Genomic DNA, 22,999 nt, shown 5'->3' on the forward strand with positions numbered 1-22,999 from the left:
CATGCTGGCCACTGGTGTAACGCCACTTTGGATTTACAAACTGATTTACACACAGCCTGTGCACCTACTCTCGCGTGGCACTACGTAAACTCTCGAGGATTCATGGAGAAAGGGTAAATCAGATTACGTAGTAATATCATGTGAAACTTTGTTAAAAGTTTTTCAGTGCTCAGAAATCAATGACACTATAAATGTCTCAATGCCAACTTCATCCAAGCATGGCAAAGTCAGAGATACTTACCTTTTTCAGGACCTTTGTCAGGTGCCCATATTTCTCAACTTCTCAAGCAAAAACAAATTTGGTGTGATCTTTACTTAATCACTGGCTCTTCCCCTATATATCCTCTCCACCACCACTTTACTCCTTCTTCCACAATATGGAAGTGTAAAACCCCTTTCTGCTACCAGTCTCCAAGATGCTAAACAACCCTAGTTGCTTTCTTCGATGAACTCCTTGAACACATAGCCATCATGCCCCAGTATATTGTTTGCTGCTACTTAAATAACTGTTCCAACTCTTAGGTTGATTGTATTATTTCCCTCCCTAGTCCCTGGCCTTTCAGAGCCAAGATTTTCAACCTCTAGTTCAAAGCCCACAGTATGGGTTCTGCAGACTCCCTCAGGTTTCTTTCATTTCTTCTTAAAAATCCCCATCTGTGCCCACCAATTCCTCTCAGCAAAACTTGCGCAGTGCCTCATTTGACTCAGTTGTTTTAGGTTTGTCCTCATGCGGACTCCTAAAGTACACCATGTGCTTGCAGTGTTCTCCCTTTTCAGCCTGCTGCACAATATAGATTTGTTTGCACACTACGTGCAAGAAGATCATCAAGGGACCCCAGTGGGTCAAGAAAAACCATAATATTTAAGGGAAACATGACACATGGGCAATTTGTGATGGTAATCTAGAGTCCACATATAAATAGAACGTTTAAAGACAATGAAGCAATAAAAACTAACTGGTCATCTCATGTGGCGTCAGTACAGCAGCCCTTTTTAGTCAAAATGGCTCCCTTCCTTGTAGCCAAATCCACTGTACAGATGGCTTTGTTACGCCTCCACCCAAGTGCAAAAATAAAGCTCCCTTCTTTAGTATCTTGAAAAACCAAAAAAATACAATTACAGGGTGAAAGTATGTGATTTAGTTTCTTAGACAAAACACATTTTTAAGTTTCCTACTGTTTGTTGCTTTTTTTTTTTTTTTTATTGGGAGGAATTTAAGACTCCTTGGAGCCACATCTATATAGGATATCAATTTTTAATTTTCAAGAAGTGTTTTACAGAGCTTCCTATTAGAATGTTTTTGGTTAGATTCTTTAGCAAATTGAAAAAAACATTTTATAAGTACTTTTTAAGCGGTAGTTTATTTCTTTTACAAGAAACCTACTTTATCAAGGGGGTCTTTTTTTTTTGACAACCTTTATAATTTCATCTGTGTTGGCTTATTTAGGTTTTTAATAGTTGAAAAAACCAAACAGCACAAAAATGCATATAAAAAACACAGTAGCCCTTCTCTTCACCCTTCTAAACCCACCTCCCTACCTCCAGTAGAACTATTACCTCCATACAAACTATTTTAGATGCTTCTTCCATATTTACTGTCATATTTATAAATATTATGGCTAGGTGCGGTGGCTCATGCCTGTAATCCTAGCATTTTGGGAGGTTGAGGTGGGAGAATCACTTGAGCCCAGGAGTTCGAAACCAGCCTGGGCAACATGGCGAAACCCTGTCTCCACTAAAAATACAGAAAAATTAGCTGAGTGTGGTGGTGTGCACCTGTAGTCCCAGCTACTCAGCAGACTTAGGTGGGAGGATTGCCTGAGTTCAGGAAGTTGAGGCTATAGTGAGCCAAGATTGCACCACTGTACTCCAGCCTGGGTGATGGAAGTGAGACCCTGACCGCCCCCCCCAAAAAGATACCCCCGAAAAAAACTACATATACTATGATTTCTTGGTTGATCCTTTTAGATACTATCCAAATCACACAAGATGGAGACTTAGCTCTCCCACCATCATTCTTTCTTCTTGTCTATCTTCCCAATGATAAAGTATGTTCACATTACATATATTAACTCTATTATACATTGAATAATTTACATATGATATGTATATGTTATATTGCATTGTGTTATATATTACACATATATTTGGTTCATTGCTGTGCTAAGAAGTATGAATGTTCTTTCTTTATTGTATTTGTTTTTACCTATCATTAGTAACTGCCTTGTTTTTAAAATTTGCTTTATTTACTATAAACCTACTGCTAATTTTTGCCAAATGCTCTTACAGACCCATCAAATGATTAGCAGTAATTTTTTTACTCGTTGAGCACATTAACTGAATCTTTTTCTTTGATATTCCCTGTATCCACTGAACAGTTCTCTATCCTGGGACTTTTTAAATTACTCTTCCATGTTAGATCTGAGTTCTCCCCCACCACCCCGCACCCAGTAGCTTTCAAGAAAAGGTGTATGGCCAATACATTTCTATTCTCTTAAATTTCCTTGAAAGTAAAAAGCAGTTGCCTAAAATGTTGTCTGTTTCTTGAGTTATAAAAGCAGAGTAGTTGAGAACAAGCTCTGGACTCAGACTGCCTGTTTTCAAGTCCTGGTCCCACTCTTAAGAGCTGCGCAGGTGGGGCGCAGTGGCTCATGCCTGTAATTCCAGCACTTTGGGAGGCCGAGGTGGGCGGATCACGAGGTCAGGAGTTCCAGACCAGCTTGGCCAACATGGTGAAACCCCATCTCTACTAAAAATACAAAAAATTAGCCAGGTGTGGTGGCGCACGTCTGTAATCCCAGCTACCTAGGAGGCTGAGGCAGGAGAATCACCTGAACCTGGGAGGCAGATGTTGCAGTGAGCTGAGATCGCACCATTGCACTGCAGCCTGGGCGACAGAGCGAGACTCTGTCTCAAAAGAAAAAGAAAAAAAGAACTGTGTAAACTTGGGCAAGCTTCCTAACTCCTCTGTGCCTTAGTTTTCTTAGCTGTAAAATGGGGATAATAATGGTGCTTACCTTGTGGTGTTATGAGGATTAATGGAGTTTATAATACTTAAACAACACCTAAAATAGTGCCTGGTGAGTAGTCAGTGCTCAATAAGCATAGGCTGTTATGACTATTTGAAAGTCTATTCTTTATTGGGTTGTGGGTTGTGCTACTTTCTTTTTTTTTGAGATGGAGTCTCACTCTGTCGCCCAGGCTGGAGTGCAGTGGCGCGATCTTGGCTCACCGCAAGATCCGCCTCCCAGGTTCACGCCATTCTCCTGCCTCAGCCTCCCCAGTAGCTGGGACTACAGGCGCCCACCACCACGCCCAGCTAATTTTTTGTAGTTTTAGTACAGATGGGGTTTCACTGTGTTAGCCAGGGCGGTCTCAAGCTCCTGACCTCGAGATCTGCCCGCCTCGGCCTCCCAATGTGCTGGGATTATAGGCGTGAGCCACCGCTCCCGGCGATTGTGCTACTTTCTTTTTTCCTATGTGCAGATTTTTTGCCTCTGTCACTTGTCAGTGTGACCTGAAAACTGTTTAGTAAATGTAAGCCATTCTTTCTCAGTCTGCCATTTGCCCCTAGACAGTGCCTGAACTGATACTGTTTTATTCTTCCACCTATAATATGGACTGGTGTCCGTGGTTTATATACCTTATCCAGTCATTTAGTTGCCTAAGAGGAGAGGACAGCGTGCAGGGGCTTTAAGTAACTACCACTGGGGTCTTTACTTCCTCCTATGAAATAAGTGCATCAGAGGTCTGCTTCACCAAATCTGGGTTGTATTGGAGACTTTTGGCTTCTTATGGGGCTAAGTGTTCCTTTTTCATGTCTAGTGGAGCTTTTCCTTGGTTTGGCTGTAATAATCATTGCTTGCAGATGCTTTCCTCATTTAACACCCACTTATTGATATATCAGAGGCAAGAAAAATGGCAAACCTTGCCTACTCTTCTTGCTTGTGAAGGAAGTCTTCTTGATGAAAGAAAGAGTCCCCAATGAAGGTGTGGGGTATTCTAAGCCCTCCCTCTGGTACACCTTTATACTGAATGTAGCACCTTCAAAAGCAAAGCGACTTTTCAGAATTTCCTCCTTGTACTTCTCCATGCTCCATTCTTCTCTTTGAAGAATATATCGATTTTTTAAAAGCATCTTCTTTCAATTTGGCCCAAGTTTTCTTTTTTTGGATGACACTTCTCAAAGTTGATGGTATAAAGTTGGAATCTTTTCTTGGTTTCAGGGTTGATGGCATGTTCTTTGTTATTTTTACATTTGATATTTGTTAATCTTACACAATTCTGTGGGAAGGAAATTTTGTGAACCTGCAGTTATATCACCAACTCTATCAGAAGTCCCTTAGGCTCTATTTTTTAACATCAAAGGACAAGCATTGAAAACTACAGAGGAAAATGATTTACAGGAAAAATGATTCATGCATTTTTCCTTATAATCTAAGCATATTTGGTTTAAATAGATATGCTTCCATAAAAGTTTGTGTGTATGTGTGGCAGGAGGTTGTTGGTTGGTTTTCCCACCAAGGGTCTGCAGATTTGGAATTTAAGGTATACCTTAAGACAGATTTTCCTGTTTTCTCTTTGTTTAAAGCAGCTTAAACTGTTGAGTTTGTCGAGAGTCATACAAAGCTTTCGTTTGTAAAGGACTATGCCTGATGACAAAGCTTCAGAAAGCAGAAAATTAAATGTTATATTAAAAAACAAGTGCTTAGTACGTATTTGCATATGCCTGAGAGGTTCAACAAACAACAAGGGAGCCAAAAGGGGCCCTGCTTCAGACAATATTAACATAAAAGTAGAACCAGCCAGACATTACGTGCTTTAGGATATGAGGCCAGAGGAGCGGGAGCCGAAGGACACACGCTGGGACCTGCGAGGTGAAGTCAGTAGAGGATATCGGGTAGAGAGCATACTGACAGAGGAGCAAGCCAGGGACCATTTCTCAGAAAAGAGGACAGCGGCAAACAGAGAGGCCTGCTCAGAGGGAACAACTCAGGTATAAACAGAGAATGCTGGCATGGCATTGCACACATCCTTGCAACCAAGGTGCCAATTCTCAACACAGCAGCCAGAGTGATCCTTTTAAGACCAAAGTCAGATCATGTCACTTCTCTGCTCAAACTCTGCAGTGGCTCTCTATTTCCCTGAGCAGAAAAGCCAAAGTCCTTCCTACAGCGTTCATGGCCCTATGTGGTCTGATACTGTCTCCTCCCCGCCTCATCTCCCGCTGTCCTCTCCCCTGCTCGCTCCCGCCACACTGGCCTCCCTGCTGGACCCTACACAGGCCAGGCACCCTCTTGTCTCAGGGCCTTTGTGCTAGTTGCTCCGTCTGCCTGGAATAATCTGCTACCAGCCATCAGATGGCTGACTTCCTCACTCTCTGCATCTTTGCTCAGTTGTCACCTTCTCAAGGGAGGCCAGCTCTGGCCTTATTTAAAAGTTCAACTTGTCTTCACCTCCCCACCACTGCCCCCAAGCACTCTTGATTCTCCTTACCATGCTCTGCTTTTTCTTTTTCCCCCAGCACTCAATCCCTTCCAATGTATCATGTAACTTCCATATTATGGTGGTGTTTATGCTCTAGCCCACTAGAATTTAAGGGCTACTAGGCTGGGGGTCTTTATCTGTTTTGCTCACTGATGTATTTCCACTGTCTGGAACAATGCCAAGGACCTAGTTAATAATATTTGCTGAATGAATGAATGTATTCTACTTCATTTTCCAAGCCTGATATTGAATCTTTCACTTCGGCTGTCATGTTTTCCATCTTCAAGAGCTTGCTCTTGTAATATTTCTTTTAAAAGCATGTTGCTCTTACTTTATCCTTATCCTTTCCTTGCTTACTTTATCCTTATCCTTGCTCTTGTAATATTTCTTTTAAAAGCATGTTGCTCTTACTTTATGAATGCAACATCTCATCCCGCCTCTGAGTATATAACTTATGGTTTTATTTTTTGCACTGTTCCTTGTGTTGCACCTGTTACCTCTAAATCCCCAATTTTCCTATTTGTCTTAGTCTTGGCCTTGCCCAAGGCTTCCTCAAATGTATAGGGATCGTTGGACCTCCACTCACACTGAAGGGTGAACAGCCCTTGGAAGCTCTGTGTAAGTGCTTCATGGATGGGGAACTTCAGTACAGGGTGATTAGGTTGGGAGTAGCCATCTGTGGGGAACCCCAGAATGTCAGGATCATAAAGTGTTTTCTCTTTCTTGCCAGAATCCTCAGAGTGAAGGGGTCTGGGGTAGGTGGTGGGGGGAATCTTACTCCTCAGTATCTCTACTTTCACTTAATATCCTTGGTCTCAATATGGTACTAGACCCCTCTCCTCCACTGAGCCTGGCGTCCCTAAGTTCAGAACTTCTCTAAATCCTGTTCAATTTATTCAGACAGGAAACTTCTTGCCATCTATCAGAATGAGGCTGAGGTAGTCCCTTAGCTTTGTGAGGTCTGGGGAGAGACCTAGTATCTAATTCCTCCTTACATAGATTTTAACCAACCTCCTCTGTCAGGGCCACCCCTCATCCCTACCTACAGAGGCACCCAGTCCTTCCCAGTCTAGAATCTTTCTACAGCCCTACAGTCAGATGAACTGGCTTGTCTGTTTGCCTTGTTCTCTGCAGGCACTTGCCTAGGAGTAACCACTCATTTACTTACTTCTAAACTGATGCTGACACCTCTTGTCTGCTGTTGTTTCTACTATGGTACTATTTGTCCTCGTAGGTTTATCCACTTTTTATTCCTTTTCTGCTCTTTTCGAGATGTTAAGAGAGTGGATATAAACACAACTGTCATGTTTAACCAGATGTTTCATAATGCCATCTTAATTCTACCATTTTTTCTTCTGGTCCATACTTCTTTAGTGGTCAGATGTTTCAAAGCAACATCTAACAGTCATTAAACTTTGCAAAAAAAGTAGGATTCTAGGTTACACTCTATTAAGAAGTAGGGCAATTATGTATCTTCCGTTGAGTCTCAGAATCAAACACAGGTCACCTTTCCTTTTTTCTCCTAGTTCCTCATGTTTTGTTTTTCAAAATTCTAGTCATTATGGGTGTTGGGGCTCTTTCTGTCTTGTTGTCAATACAAATCCCTACTTCATAGCTCCCTGGTGCTCTGAATTAGACATTCTCTTGGTTTCCACAAACAGAATCATTCAACGTTTCAGCTCCCAGCTTCTCAGGTCCTCCTTGCCTAAGGACGATTTTTAGAAGCATCTTTCTTCCATTTCTACCTTTAAGTTCCCTATATGGTTATTTGGGCAGAGAGTTCTGACACCTTATGGTCATTAAAAAGTTGTGGTAGAGGAGGGTTTATTTATGTAAATAATGAACTCTGGTTGAATGAACTCTGAGCAAATTGTAAATATACAAAATTTGGTATACACACATTCCATCAAATTTAGAATATGACAGTCACATTCAATTTGGGATATTCCATGATTGATTGATGAAAGGCGTGGCCCCTTCTAAGAGCTATTTTAAAGGAAGACTCAGAGAAAGAAAAATCTTTCTCTTCCATCTCTATAAGGGACAAAATGAATAAAGACTTGATGTGCTATTTTTAAAATGCTGGTGCTCATGTTTTTACCAGAATAGCAGGTTAATATGTACCAATAAGAAAATACAATCCATTGAATATAATTTATAGGCTATTAGCATAATTCCTGATGCAAAATTCCTTCGTTTTACAGATAAATTAATAATATTTTGGAAGATATAGGAGAAATGTCAGACACAAAAGAACCAAATCTTTAGTCAATAAAGAAATGTAAAAATCAATAAAATGAAGAGCCACACACACAAAAAGCACATGTGAGTCTGATCATTACAAGCTGTCCTGATGAACTTAACTATTGCAGGTGGTGGTACTGGTATGTGCTTGGTGGGACATAATTTAGAAGTGACTACCCCTGAGCTGTCTTACCTTGGTCTGGGAGACTAACTTGCCAAGTTAATTGACCCATGAACCTTCCTTTAGGACATGCCCATTTTATATATATGGCCTTGTCCAGATTCATTAACCTTGCAATTCTTTAGTGCACACAATTGCTGCCTATCAATGATTTCTTCACTATGATGATGACATGATCTGGCAGCCTCCTTAAAACTGTTACTTCAAGAAGTAATTGAACCTTTTGGTCAATTACTATCAGAAGAACAGTCCAACATCAACACTATTGAAACCCAAATTGCAATTATTTTGCAGACAAATGAAAATAAAATTACTCCAGATAATAGGTTAAGTAATTCTGACACATCTTCCAGGATTCAATCTTGTAAATACTCTGTGGAGCTGTAGGAAAGTGACTGCTCTCTTTGGTTTGGTTTGGTTTTCTTAAAACAGGAGGTAAAAACTTGGTAATTCATCTTCAAAATCTCTGAGGACTATCTTTAAACTGCATTTTGATGTAGAACTACAAAGTTTTGGTCAAGTGTTTGAGCATCTGAGCAGATCCAAGTGGTGTCTGGCAATATTTCAGCTTTTTGAGGAGACTCCTACAGCCTCTACCATCCCCAGGTGTACCTCTGTCTGATACCGAGATGGTTTACCACCTGGTAAAGAGTACAGGTCAGGCTTTGACCTTGTGTGACAAATGCCTAGAATTCAAAACACACAGTACTCCATAAAAATAATAACACAGTATACATTTGCTTTAGTTGTTTGCAAATAATCTCAATTTTGACTAGTTCTCTAGATTGCCAAAATAACTGATATTTGAAAGGTCCAGCCAAAGGTATACCCTAACATTGATTCCACAGAGAAAAAGGGTTCCAATTTCAGTAAGTTTGGGAAAGCTGTATACTGCAATTCCTTTATGGAGATTCATGGTGAACATTAGCATATTAGAAGCTCTGAGAATTCCTTTTTTTTTTTTTTTTTTTTTTTTTTTGAGATGGAGTCTCACTCTGTCACCCAGGCTGGAGTACAGTGGCGTGATCTCGGTTCGCTGCAAGCTCCGCCTCCCAGGTTCATGCCATTCTCCTGCCTCAGCCTCCTGAGTAGCTGGGACAGGTGCCCACCACCACACCCAGCTAATTTTTTGTATTTTTTAGTAGAGGCGGGGTTTCACCGTGTTAGCCAGGATGGTCTTGATCTCCTGACCTCGTGATCCACCCGCCTTGGCCTCCCAAAGTGCTGGGATTACAGGTGTGAGCCACTGTGCCCAGCCGAAGCTCTGAGAATTTCTATATAAATCTACTTTAACAGAATTGAAAAAAACCATAATTGACTGTAGATTTCTTTGTATACAGAGTACTAATTTTGAAGGGCATCAGGATATGCCACCCCAGATTATGCCACTTTGGCACAAGGATTATTTTGAGCTAAAGACAACTAAGAAATAGTAGATGCAGGAAAAGCTCTCTGCCCTTCCCCTATCTGCCTAAAAAGCATATATTTCCCATGAGAAAAGTGCCCCCTCCTTGTACTAGGAAGACAAGAACACTCTTATCGCCAGAGAGGAAAAGTCCACATCGAGATGAGTCTACATAAACAGGTCTTACTAAAATAGCCTTTATCTTCCATTACTTCCTTTCATGCAGTTCCTTGTCACTTTCTCACAATTTATTGCTCCTAGAATCCCAGATCCCCTATCTCATGTCTGGTCACATTTTATTGCCTTTCTTTAAAATGGTATATAAGACCCTGAGTCTACCACTTCTTTAGGGTTTTCACTTCTTTTCTGTGAAGTTCCTGTGCATATACAATACTTACATCAGTAAAAATTGTATGCCTTTTCTCCAGTTAATCTGTCTTTTGTGAGTTAAATTTGCAGGCCCCAGGCACTGAATCTAGGCAGGTAGAGGAAGTTTTTTCCTTCTCTACAATTTCCAAAGAACCAGGTTCTATCCTTTTGGGAAGCAATGAAATCAAACAAAATAAAAGAATTATTCAAATAAGATAAAGAGTAATTATACCAGAAAACCTAGACTATGAAAAGCTATTGTGTATAAAGCTTACTTTAATTAAAAGTCAAAGCAGAAAGGGATATGGGGTATTCAATACATATTTTATTTAGCTAATAAGAGGCATACACATTTGTCAGGAAAGACATTTTCTTTTTCTTTTTTTTTTTTTTTAAAGATGGAGTCTCACTCTATCACCCAGGCTGGAGTTGCAGTGGTGTGATCTTGGTTCACTGCAATCTCCATCTCCTGGTTTTAGCGATTCTCCTGTCTCAGCCTCCTGAGTAGCCTGGGATTACAGGTGTGCCTGGCTAATTTTTGTATTTTTTTAGTAGAGACAGGGTTTTGCCATGTAAGCCAGGCTGGTTTCGAATTCCTGACCTCAAGCAATCTGCACTCCTCGGCCTCCCAAAGTGCTGTGATTACAGGTGTGAGCCACTGGGCCTGGCTGAAAGACATTTTCCTAAACCAAGTAAACTCACAGAAAATAGCACTGTATCAATGTTAATTTTCTGATTTTGGTAATTATACTATAGTTACAGAAGAGAATGCCCTTGTTTTTAGAAAATATACATGAAATATTTAGGGGTAAAGGGGTATTACATCTGCAAATTACTCTCAAATAGTTCCAAAACCAATTGTATATATACACACAAATAGATCTATATACACAGATATACACATATACAGATTGAGAGAGAGAGAGAGAACAAAAGAACAAGCATTGATAGAGGCAGGAGACAGAGAAATCCTAGACAGACATAGGTGGGTCCCTGGTGCAACCCCACCTTCAAGCCAAAGACAGTTTAAAGCCTGAAGGCCAAGCTACAAGTCAAATCCATGGACGAGATTGAGAACCTGTCTTCCCATTTGGTGTGCTTTCCTTTGATTGATCCCCACCTTTCACCTATTTTACATATACCCTTCCCTGTTTTTACACCATGTCCACTTTTGACTGGTGCCTTTGTTGTAACCATTTTTGCATACTCACATACCAATTAACATGCACTTCCTTACCCCGTGCCTATAAAAGCCCCAGACTCAGCCACACTGGAGAGATGATCTGACCCTCCTATCCCCTCTCTGCTGAGAGCTGTTTTGTTGCTCAATACAATTCTCCGCCTTTACCACCCTTCAATTGTCAGCATGACCTCATTCTTGGATGCAGGACAAGAGCTCAGGACCCACTGAACGCAGATATTCAGAAATGCTGTAACACTGACCCTCTGCCTGTGTCAATGGAGAGCAGCCACCTCACACAATAGAAGCAACGGTGGTCCTGAGCTGGCCCAGAGCCATGCCTGTCCCGGAGCCGCAGGCCAGAGTGGGGCAAAAGGCTACAGAGCTGCTAACACATCACTGTTTGTTGGGCTGCAGATGGCAGAACTAAAAGAGCTAATTAGCATACTGTAACACCCCCTCTGGGGCTTTGGGGTCATGGGCACCCCTGCCTGGGCATCACTGCATTCCCCTGGGGGTAATACACCTGGTCTGGTCATGTAGCCTACATGGAGCTTGCTCCTATGCTGGTGCTTGGAGTGGCCAGCCAGACCCCATACTCCCTCGCTCACGTGCTCCCTCCTGCCAGGGGCTGAGTGCAGTGGGCCGAGTAGACAGGGTGCCTCTGCTGTGAGTCCAGCAAAGGGGCCAAGAAAAATCCTGCATCAATATGATAAAACAAATATAGTTAAAATTTTAACATTTGGGCATTGGGGTGAAAGGCATATGTATAAGAATTCTTTATATTATTCTTGCAACTTTTCTGCAAATCTAAAATTATTTCAAAATAAAACAACAGGTATCTTTAAGGGCTGGTGAAGAAAAACTGCACAATGTATTTTTAACAATTTTACATAAGCAAGAGTGATCATTATACCTTTTTAAAAAATTTAAATTTTCTAAGAAGTTTGTTGTACTTGTGTTTTCTGAATATTGGTGAGTATATATAAAAATCGAAAATGACGGCAATTTTATGAGTTTGTAAATTAGTCTATGCTAATTTAAAAAACTGGAAACATGTTTAAAGGATGCTAAGTTAATTCATATGGTAACCTACACTGAGTTATATATAAAGGCAGTGCCGTGTCAGGCCATATTGGAGCCTGAGGCAAAAGGAAAAAACTCAATAATGCGGATCCCATCTTTATTTAAAATTTTGATCTTTTGTTCACCATGGATTTCCTGCATTAATTTCGGTTTTTTAAAAATATTGCATGAACATATTATCTATCCTGACCACATTTTTGGTATCTCCTTAAATTTTACATTTGAGTCCTGGCCCTGCATACGGAAACAAAAATTACAGAACAAACCTAGCCTGGTATTTGGCAGATCGGAGGAAGGGAAGGGAGTGAATGCCAGTCATGTGGTGGGCTCTGTCTTAGGGGACACATGCTATCTCATTTTAAGTCTTCCAATAGTCCCAATAGGCAGATGTTTTTAGCATTTACAAAGGAGAAAGTTAAGGTTCAAAGAGAGTGATATACTTTGGATAACACAGTAAATGATACAACTGTATCTCAGCTCTCTCTGGCTCCAAGAATTGATCATGCCATCTCCTAAATGTATCACACTTAAAGCAGTCTAATGGTATATAAAGCAATAATGCCTATTATTTAATTTTCCCTCTGAGAGACTTGGACTTGCTATAATAATTAACAGGAAGATTGGTTTCAAACATAATCCAAGCTACTACACTACTACATTCTTCATATATACATAGACAATTCCCAATAATAAAGCTTTTTTTTTTTTTTGAGATGGAGTCTTGCTCTGTCACCCAGGCTGGAGTGCAGTGGTGTGATCTCAGCTCACTGCCACCTCCACCTCCTGGGTTCAAGCGATTCTCCTGCCTCAGCCTCTTGAGTAGCTGGGATTATAGGCATGCACCACCACACCTGGCTGATTTTAATATTTTTAGTAGAAATGGGGTGTTGCCATGTTGGCCAGGCAGGTCTCCAACTCCTGACCTCAGGTGATCCACCTGCCTCCGCCTCCCAAAGTGCTTGGATTATAGCCAATCATAAAGTTTTGAATTGAGTGTGATCTCTAATGGCATCAGCACAGTTTTCCTTGTGCTGACAGTTAATGGGAGTAGGTTTACAGTATTCCAATAATAATAAGGGGCAGAGATGTGGTCACTGAGGGGAAGTGGGTTTTGTACACTGTAGCTGTTGCATTTAGTAAAAGGCAGAGAGCACGGTTTGTTGCCAAACTATATATATACTGCAAAACTTTTGACTTCAACCATACTTTAAAGAAAAAAAAATCTCTTTATTGGTTAGTTAAGGCTTTCTTCATTAACTTCTGGTTGACCATTGTAAGGAATTACATAAACATGCTACTTTTTTTTTTTTTTTTGACAGACTTACTCTGTCACCCAGGCTGGAGTGCAGTGTCTCAGCTCACTGCAACCTCCACCTCCCAGGTTCAAGCGATTCTTGTGCCTCAGCCTCCTGAGTAACTGGGATTACAAGCACGTGCTACCACACCTGGCTAATTTTTTGTATTTAGTAGAAACGGGGTTTCACCATGTTGCCCAGGCTGGTCCTGAACTCTTGAGCTCAGGCAATCCACCCGCCTCGGCCTCCCAAAGTGCTAGGATTACAGGCATGAGCCATTGTGCCCTGCTAACATGCTATATTTTTAAATAAGAGAATGAAATCACAGTTTGGGAAAACAGTTTTGAAGGAAGAAAATATACGATTTAAAATTTTGGCAATAAAATAAAATTGGAATTGATAGCTGAGCTAAGTCAACTTTGTGCTCATAAACATAGGATAACTAAAAAGTATTAATGATGAACAAGGCTTCGGAAAAATGTAATACTTAAAATTTGAAGAGCTGGGCATGGGGGCTTATCCCTGTAGTCCCAGCTACTTGAGAGGCGGAGGTGGGAAGATTGCTTGAGGTCAAGAGTTACTAACCTGGGTGATATAGTGAGACCCTATCTCTTAGCAAAACTGGATAACTGTTTCCAGTTTCTAGATAATCTTTTGCATACAGGCCCAATGACACATCAAATGCTCATCAATAGTTCTTAATTGCTTTGGGGTAACTGGATTTCCATCCAAGTATCAGTTTTGTGTCAGTGTATTAAATTGAAAATATTTTTGTATCTTTACAAAATACTGGTGTTTGGATTATTTTCCCTTTCAGTTTTTCTTGATGTATAATATATTACTGCAATGATTAGAACGGGAAACATCTATGGTATTCTAGGAAGAACCAAATATACCTATGAGATAACTGGGAAACAACTATGACTAATCCCTTAAAAGTAAGATCTGATCAAACGCCACAACAATGCCAACCTCCATGTATGCAGCTTGAATTCCTCAGCTCGAGTGAGGCTGTTTCAAGGAAGTGCAGCACTGTTCTGACGGACAGCTCCTTGACTGGCACCGTGTGGGGGTGGAGTGGAAACAGCCCTGGTTTGGAGGGAGAGGCAAGCAATTCCCACCAACTACCGGGGAATCAGGCAGTTCAAACTCTATAGGCTTTGGGTTCTTCACCTGTACACTGAGGATTCAACATTAGATGATTTATAAGAGCATATACCGGCATTCTATCATAACAGCTACTGATAATGAGTAAACATTTCAAAATGTTATTTCAAAGGGTTTTTTTTGTTTTTGTTTTTGTTTTTCTGATCCAAAGTGCACATGGAACTGATAAACACTATATTTGATTTTCATCTGATGACTGGTATTACCCCAAGAGAAGGGAGAGAACACATCATTTCACTGGTATGTGCCATGCCTTGTCCTAGACACTTGACATACATTAAGAATAGTTTTATTTTTTTAAAGTACTTTTTCTTGACATTTATTTGTACTGTGCTGCTATGTTTCTCTTACTAATAATTCACCATAAAAAGCAGAAAATATATTTGACATAAGCTTCCTTAAGTCATAGATAATATTTTCTTGCTGGCAAATGCTTGGTTTTGGGAAATAGTCATTCTTCAGCCCTATGAATTCTGCTTCTACAGAGAAACATAATCCATGTTTCCAGTTTTTGCTAGTAGCCTGGCTCTTGTAGGCATTGACCAGTGCTCCTCAATGCAGCCCTGCATCCCAAAATACATCAGTTTCCAGTGCTCACTAAAACAGAGACACTGGGCAAAGATGCTTCCTGGAAGGGGATTTTAGAATGTTGCAGGGAAGGGAATAATCTGGAAAAGGCTCCCATTTACTTAGGGTAAACATCAAACACATTTCTTCTTTTTCATTTTCTTTTCTTAGATTATAATTGATATAAGGGGGAATGACAGGATATGACAATGTACATTTATTAAGGACATACTTTTTCAACAGTACAAGTTTACATAATGCAAGTTGAACATAATACAATTAACTATGAAGAATGTTACTGGTCATAACTCAATTACAAAAAGAAAAATATATTGCTAAGGGAATACAACTGTATTATTTGGGTGCATGGTTTATTATAATAGTGGGTAACAGAAATGATCACAGTAATGAGTAGCTCATGTTGGAATAATGTGATATAGAAAGAAATGTCGCTATTATAGAGAAAAACCTAGACAAAGTAGAATGCTGGATATACTCCTGTGATGTTGAAGTTTTATATGGTCTTCATAATTAATTAATCATGTTATGTTCAACTTGTAAATATAACTGTAACTATCTATCACTGATAAAATGTCATACCTACCAGAAACAAAATCTTGTGCTTGTAAATGTGGAAAATCCTATTACCTCATCTATTTCTTCCTAAATAAATGTTTTATAACACAGTATTTGAAAATTGAGGTTTCTTAGCTATGTAATAACAATCAAGTCAGAACACATTTTAAATAAATGTCAACAGGAATATGATTAATTTTTCAATCAACATCTATTACTGTTGGATCTATTGTTTTAAAAATAAATTTATATCTTCTTAGTAATTTGTAATTCTTTTGGTGAACTGTGTATTTCTATCTTTTATCCATTTTCTTTGGGCTTCTATTTTATTCACTTGTATGAGGTCTTCATAAATTAAGTGAACCGTCCTTTTGTCATTGGTGTTTTTATTGTTTTCCGTATGTTGATGATCTCTTGATACTGTTTATGGCATACTGCCATACAGAAGTTGTTTTTAAAAAAGTTTTATGCAGTCAAATGTACTCATTTTTCTTTTATGCCTGTATACATTTTTATACAAAACTGTACAGAATCATAGAATGCCTTGCAATGCATTTTACTTCATATATCAGAAATATTTTCCCATGTGATCAAATATCCTCCTATGATGTGATTCTAAGCATCCTTGCAGTACTCAGACAAATATGAAATTCAGTTAACCAATCTCCTATTGTGAGATATTTCTGATGTTTTCTTTTTTTGTAGTTATAAATACAGTAACATTTTAGTAGTATCTTTGTACATAAATTCAAGCACATGAATGATTCATGCAAAGTTCTCGAAACAGAATTGTTGTTGTGATCCCTTTGTATTTTCAGCTGCCACACATTAAAGCCCTCATTTCCAAAATCTACCATATAAATAGTTTAAAAGAATTAAATAAATTGATGGGATAATGTAGCTCTGATTAAACTGCTTTAATTAGGGTTATTCAACTTTTAAAAATTCATTAGCTATTTAAATTTTTTCTTTTGTGAATTGTTTCTCTATTTTTTTTTTGTCCATAACATATTCATTACTTTACATAATGATCTGTAAGGGGTTTTTGTAAATGAAAATAAACTAACTTTTTATTATATTTATAAAGATTTCTTAGCATTTTGCCTTTTATCATTTCCTGGCCATGGTTATTGGTTCAGGTCAATGAAACAGGAGGAGTTTTGATAGGTGTTTCAGAGAAAAACATTCTCTCCTGTCTGAGACAATGTCCAAGGACTTCTAGAGGCGACTCTCCTTGAACCTAGAACCTGTGGCGGCTGAAATTATTAGCCGCCACCTCACAACCACAAGGGGGAGCCAGACTTAGAAGACGACCCAAGAGAAGGCTGAATAGAGGGCTTCATGTTCTATGAAATAAATCTGTTACTCTCTATGCCAGTTTGAATCGCGTTTTCTGTTTTTGCAACTAAACATATTGTGATACAATGATGTTTTTTGATGGTTTTTGAAAAAGAGACGTTTAAATTTTTTTTTTTTTTTTGAGACGTTGTCTCGTTCTGTCGCCCAGGCTGGCGTGCAGTGGAGCCATCTAGGCTCACTGCAAGCTCTGCCTCCCGAGTCCACGCCTCAGCCTCCCAAGTAGCACTACAGGCACCCGCCACCATGCCCGGCTAATTTTTTGTATATTTAGTAGAGACGGGGTGTTAGCCAGGATGGTCTCGATCTCCTGACCTCGTGATCTGCCCACCTCGGCCTCCCAAAGTGCCAGGATTACAGGCGTGAGCCACTGCGCCCGGCCAGAAGTTTTAAATTTTTACGCAGGAATATCTATCAAACTTTGCCTTTGTGAATTCTTTTACTGCTGCTATAGTTGGAAAGGTCTTCCCTACTTTACAATCAATTACATGCCCATAGAATTAATTTATGTTTTTGTTAAAACATTAGGGGAATTCAACCATGATGAGCAGAAAGCCTTTATTTTATAATCACTCCATGAATGGCAGCAGATTCTGCCTATTCCAGTAGATTATCCATAATTAAAAATGTGTGAAATGCCCACTAAAGCTCTGGATTCTTTGAAACACAAACGAGTTTTCGGCTACAGATGATGAAGATGGCAGGAGAAATGTTCTATATGAGTGGTGTGAATCTAGGTCAGCACCTGGTCAGGCATTAAGAAGGGTTAATATTTGAAATCTTTATATATCTCCTCTGAAATAGAGGTGTAAGAAGTCACTGGGAAGTCATCAGGGGATATATATATATATGCACACAGACACATATAAATAAATTACTTGATTACAAAAGGCATTAAGTATGATGAAAAGGGTATATAGCATAGTTCTTAATATATGTCATAATAAATGAGTGGTTTCATACAAAGTCAGAAATGCATGTCTTGATTTCAGAAAACAAATCAGACTGCTTTTCAAATGAACACAAGCATTAGGCTGCCTAAACAGTTATTTCTGTATGTGAACCATGGAAATATTTTAGGATCATCAAAAGCTGCCCTTCTTTTTGGTCTTTTTTCATTCATCTCAACTGGCTTATGATCAATATTTCATGGAACTTCTCTATAGCTGCCCTCCAGGTGTCCTTCCAGAAAACCAAAACCTAAACTCCAGCATAGACATAAACCCTGCTGCACTGAACCTTGAAGAAATGGATGTGCAATAGTGTCAAAAAGTGACAGAAGACAGACACTATGGTGAAACTGCTTAAAAGGTCTTTCAAACGTTCAAGCTCTTTCCCACAGCCTTCTTATTTATGTATTTCCTGGCTTGAATTCTTCCTCTTTGAACTTTTCCTAGGGTCAAATCCTTCATATTCTATAGGTCCCAGCTTAATAGCACCTCCTCGGAGAGGTCTTCCCTGATCATCCTCTCAAAAATACATTGTCCTCTGAATGCTTGCCCCACTCAGCATTTTCTTTCCTTCATGACTGTTACACAATTTGTAATTATGTGTTCACTCATGTTTTGTCTGACTAGAATGTGTAATCCATGAGGACAAGGACTATTTTCATTTTATTTATTCCTGTATTTCCCAAGAGTACCTAGCAATAAACACATTTGCTGAAGGAATGATCACTGGCTTGAATAGACTAAATATCTTTATTTGAAGTTTAAAGACTCGCTGATCTGTAACAAGGCCCCGTGGAAGTGTTACATCCAAGGGCTCAGTAACCTTAGGGTATAAGAGCACTAAAAAGAAACAGCCCATCCTATCACACAACTGTGAGGATGAGCCAAGCAAACTATGAAACATTCAAGGAAGAAAATACATGGCAGATGTCATGTAGTTCTCAAGTCTGAAGAGAATTTCAAATTCACTGTTGACGGTTGATGGTTCTAGAGCAGACTAGCATGAATAAGCATCAACTTGAAAAACTGCTGCCATGAACAACTTGATGCATGAAAATGTCTGATTTTCAGTGAATTTTCCTTTTACATAAAAATTTCACTGAAAATATAAACTCTTCATCTTAAATAAGCTGGTTCTGTTATAGCATGAAAATGTGGATATTCTAAATTAAGTTCCTGCTTCCCTATTCATTCTAGTTACAGGATTTTTTTCATGGAAAATTTCTCTTTATCATTTTTTTTTTTTTTTGGAAAAAAAGTCAATACCTCAATGTCACTGCGTTTTATCAAGTGACCAGGGAAAATGTGCACATCCTTATTCTCTCTCTTAAAGTCAACAAGACCCAGAAAGCAATAAACACTGTGTGTTGTTCATTTTCTCACTGGGCCTGTGAGAATGATATAATTCCTCTATTATTGGAATGAGAGGGAAGAAAAAAAATTAGACTAGGAAATGCTATCAAACTCAAGTATTATATACAGGTTCTCAAATTAACTCCAAGTAATGGGTAAGGAACCAAATCTCGGTTGGATTATTTAGATGAACTAGATACCCAAGCTCACAGGCCAAAGATGACATGAGAAAATACTGTAATTAATATAGCTTTGGCTTCAGGAAAGCAGCTGGTGAGCAATCTCCAGGTTCACTTCTCATTTTGAGAGGCTATCCAGCAGATATTCTGTTCTGCTAAAAGGGCAGAAAACACTTGCTTCTTATTCATAACTCCATGGAATCCACTGATTAACTATATAATGGCAGGTAGCCTAAAGGAGTGCTGGAGTTTCCATGTCTGTAGAGGTTTATCTCATAAATAAAAAATCCTAGAACAGGTTTTCTATGATTATTAGATTCAGGAAAATATTTGTATTTAGCCAGACTAGGCCCACAATAGAAAGAGCTCCTTGATTTAACCATCAAATAAGAACTATAGAAAACTGTTCTATTACTAAATAACTTTGCTTTTAATTCTGGATTTTCTTCTTCACCCAAATATATTGCTAACTTAGCTTTAAGTTATTGTCATCTACAGAGAACCCCATGCTAGGTTACATCATAGTTTAGCAAATATTCACTTCTTCCTTCTTGACCTCCATAGGTTATCCCATTGATGTGACCTGCTTTGGACAAGGGGATATAAATTGGATAAACTGAGCCAGAATTGGCCAAACCCTAGATGCATGAGAGAGAAATAAATTCTGACTGTTATATCCACTAAGTTTTAGAGTGATGTGGTAGGCTGAACAATGGTCCTTAAAAATAACCAAAATAGCCAACTTCAAATCTCTGTGAATGTTACCAGCTTTAAGTTATCATTGTATACAGATCTGTGGTAGGAGAGAAAAAAAACACACAAAAAACAAAAACTTTGCATATGTGATTAAGTTAAGGATTTTGAGATAGGCAGATTATTCTGGATTATCTGCTTGGACCTTAAATGCAATCATATATATCCTTGTAAAACAGAGGCAGTGGAAAATATGACAACAGAAGAGAAGGCACTGTGACCACGGAGGCAGCCACAAGCCATGGGATGCTGGCAGCTACCAGAAGCTGGGAGAAGCAAGGAATAGATTTTCCCCTGTAACCTTTGGAAGAAATGTGGCCCTGCTGACATTCTGATTTGGCCCAGTGAAACTGATTTCAAACCTTCCTCCAGAACTGTGAAAGAATAAATTTCTGTGTTTTAAGCTGCCAAGTAGGTGATAATTTTTTTGCAGCAGCCCTAGGACACTAACGCAGGTGGTCTGTGATGTACACTGTGACAATAGTTAACTGATGAAAACCCAAACCATTAGTATTAATATGGTCAGGTGCAGTGGCTCATGCCTGTAATCCCAGTACTTTGGGAGGCTGAGACAGAAGGATCATTTGAGTCTAGGAGTTCGAGAACAGCCTGGGCAACAAAGTGAGACCATGTCTGTACAAAAAATGAAAATATTAGCTGAGGTGGTGGTACACACCTATAGTCCCAGCTACTCGGGAGGCTGAGGCAGGTAGGATCACTTGAGCCCCAGAGGCTGAGGCTGCAGTGAGCCATAATTACACCACTCCATTCCAGCCTGGGTGATAAGAGTGAGACCCTGTTTCAAAGCAGGAGGGATTGCTTGAGCCCTGGAAGTTGAGGCCGCAGTGAGTCATAATTGTGCCACTGCACTCCAGCCTGGGTGATAAGAACGAGATCCTGTCTCAAAACACACACACACACACACACACACACACACACACACACACACTGCACTCCAGCCTGGGTGATAAGAACGAGATCCTGTCTCAAAACACACACACACGTGCACGCGCACACACATACACACACACACAAAACCCAGTAAATAGAGGTACTTACAAAGTGTTCGAATTCTGTCAAATATATTAACTTATTTAATACAACTACACTATAAGGTGGATACTATTTTATTTCCCCCTTTCCCCCCGCACCGCCCCCAAGCCTCCTGAGTAGCTAGTACCACAGGCAAGGGCCAACATGCCTGGCTAATTTTAAAAAAATTTTGTAGAGACAGGATCTTACCATGTTGCCCAGGCTGGTCTTGAATTCCTGGGCTCAAGCAATCCTCCCGCTTCAGTCTCCCAAAGTGCTGGGATACAGGTGTGAGCCACCGTGCCCGGCCCAGTTGGGAATAACTCTTGGGCCTACTGATTACTCCATTTGCTTGGTATTACTAAAGCATCTCATTTAAATGCACACACATAGCTCTTATATATTCAAAAATATCTTTGCTTTTATACACAACATAGCTAATAAGAAATCTTGTAAATCCAGAAGCAAATTACTACCTAGTATTGAATCATGATAAGGATATTATTGACAAAATGTTACCTAAGGCTACTGGGTACAGGGCATGATGCTGGGAGTCCTCTGTGGAACATAATAAAGTACAAGGATTCTGCTGCCCTCAGTAATTTATAATGTAGCTGAAGAGATCAGACACATCTGCAAAATTAATAAATGATCTAAGATTTAAACACTGGTTAAAGACTACAAAAAACAAAGAATCCACTGGGAATTTCTGAGCTAAAGACTCCTTGTAAGTCATCTATTTGAGAGGTTCTCTGCTCTGCCTCTTCCATAGCACAGCTTGGGAGGAACGTTCACATGCGTAACACCTTTCCGGGAGCTGTGCAATCTCTGAGATGTGCCTTCCTTGCCCACTCAAGAAAGCACGTATAAATTCCACAGGAATAACCTTGAATCAACTCCTACTTATAAAATAATTCACAATCTTCAAAACCTTAGTAAAAAATTACCTGTAACACACTTCACACCTGATCATAATAGATATGCTCATATCCATCCCCATCGTTTTACAGGCAAATGAAGTGAGAATGACCTAAAACCTCACACAAACCTAAATCCTATAATAAAACGAACAGCAGCCGCATTGTTCCTGCTTCCCTTTGACTCACTGTCTCATAGAGCCACACACAACTGACAAATGGGTTCTGGCGAAGAAGTAAAGATGACTTTATTTACAGTGGTCTGGTGGGGAGGACTTCAGTGAGGCAGAATAGAATTTGAAGAACACTATAAGCAAGGCAAACAGTGTGTGTAAAAGTACACACACAGGTGAAAAAGCAGAGATGTTTGAGGGTTCAGTAAAAACAAACAAACGATGTCATGCTATGGTATCACAGATGTGGTTGGTTGGAGCCAGACTCTGGGAAAGTCTAGTCTTAATTCTGTGGGTGATTGAAGGGTTTTTGAACAGAGACGCAACACCATAAAACCTAACATTGTGATGCTGTGCAGATCAGAGTCATGGTAGGAAGCCTGGAAGATCACACAGAAGTGGTTTAGGAGCAGAGTACCACAACTATCACCACGGTTCTGCTGATTTTCAAATGGTAATACCCATTTACAGTGCATATAGTCTCCTTGATTTTTGAAGTGTGTGTGTGTGTGTGTGTGTGTGTGTGTGTATGTGTCTCTGTGTGCGTGCATGTAAGACAGCAGAACAAAGACTGGAATGATATATTCCGAAATGTTAACAGTGATTTTCTTTTGGTGGTGAGATGATGGGTAATATTATTCTCTTCTTTAAATTAAAAAATCTTTCACAATGAACATGTATTACCTTAAAATAAAAACTGTTACTTAAAACTTTAGGCTGAAATAATGT

At 39.5% G+C, this 22,999-nt stretch overlaps 1 protein-coding gene across 6 annotated transcripts in view; it reads right to left on the reverse strand.

The window, feature by feature from the left end:
- The window catches only part of LOC105485184 (myosin ID), a 378,692-nt gene that overhangs the window by 168,249 nt on the left and 187,444 nt on the right, over positions 1–22,999 (reverse strand). The window contains exon 17 of one of the 6 annotated variants that reach the window (XM_071082695.1): positions 9,716–9,851. The exons of the other annotated variants lie outside the window; for them this stretch is intronic. Coding sequence (XP_070938796.1) covers positions 9,765–9,851 — 87 coding nt within the window. The 3' untranslated portion in view covers positions 9,716–9,764. The remainder of the gene's footprint in view (positions 1–9,715; positions 9,852–22,999) is intronic. 6 annotated transcript variants of the gene reach the window in all.

This window comes from Macaca nemestrina, chromosome 17, assembly GCF_043159975.1.
Source record: "Macaca nemestrina isolate mMacNem1 chromosome 17, mMacNem.hap1, whole genome shotgun sequence".
Lineage (NCBI taxonomy): Eukaryota > Metazoa > Chordata > Mammalia > Primates > Cercopithecidae > Macaca > Macaca nemestrina.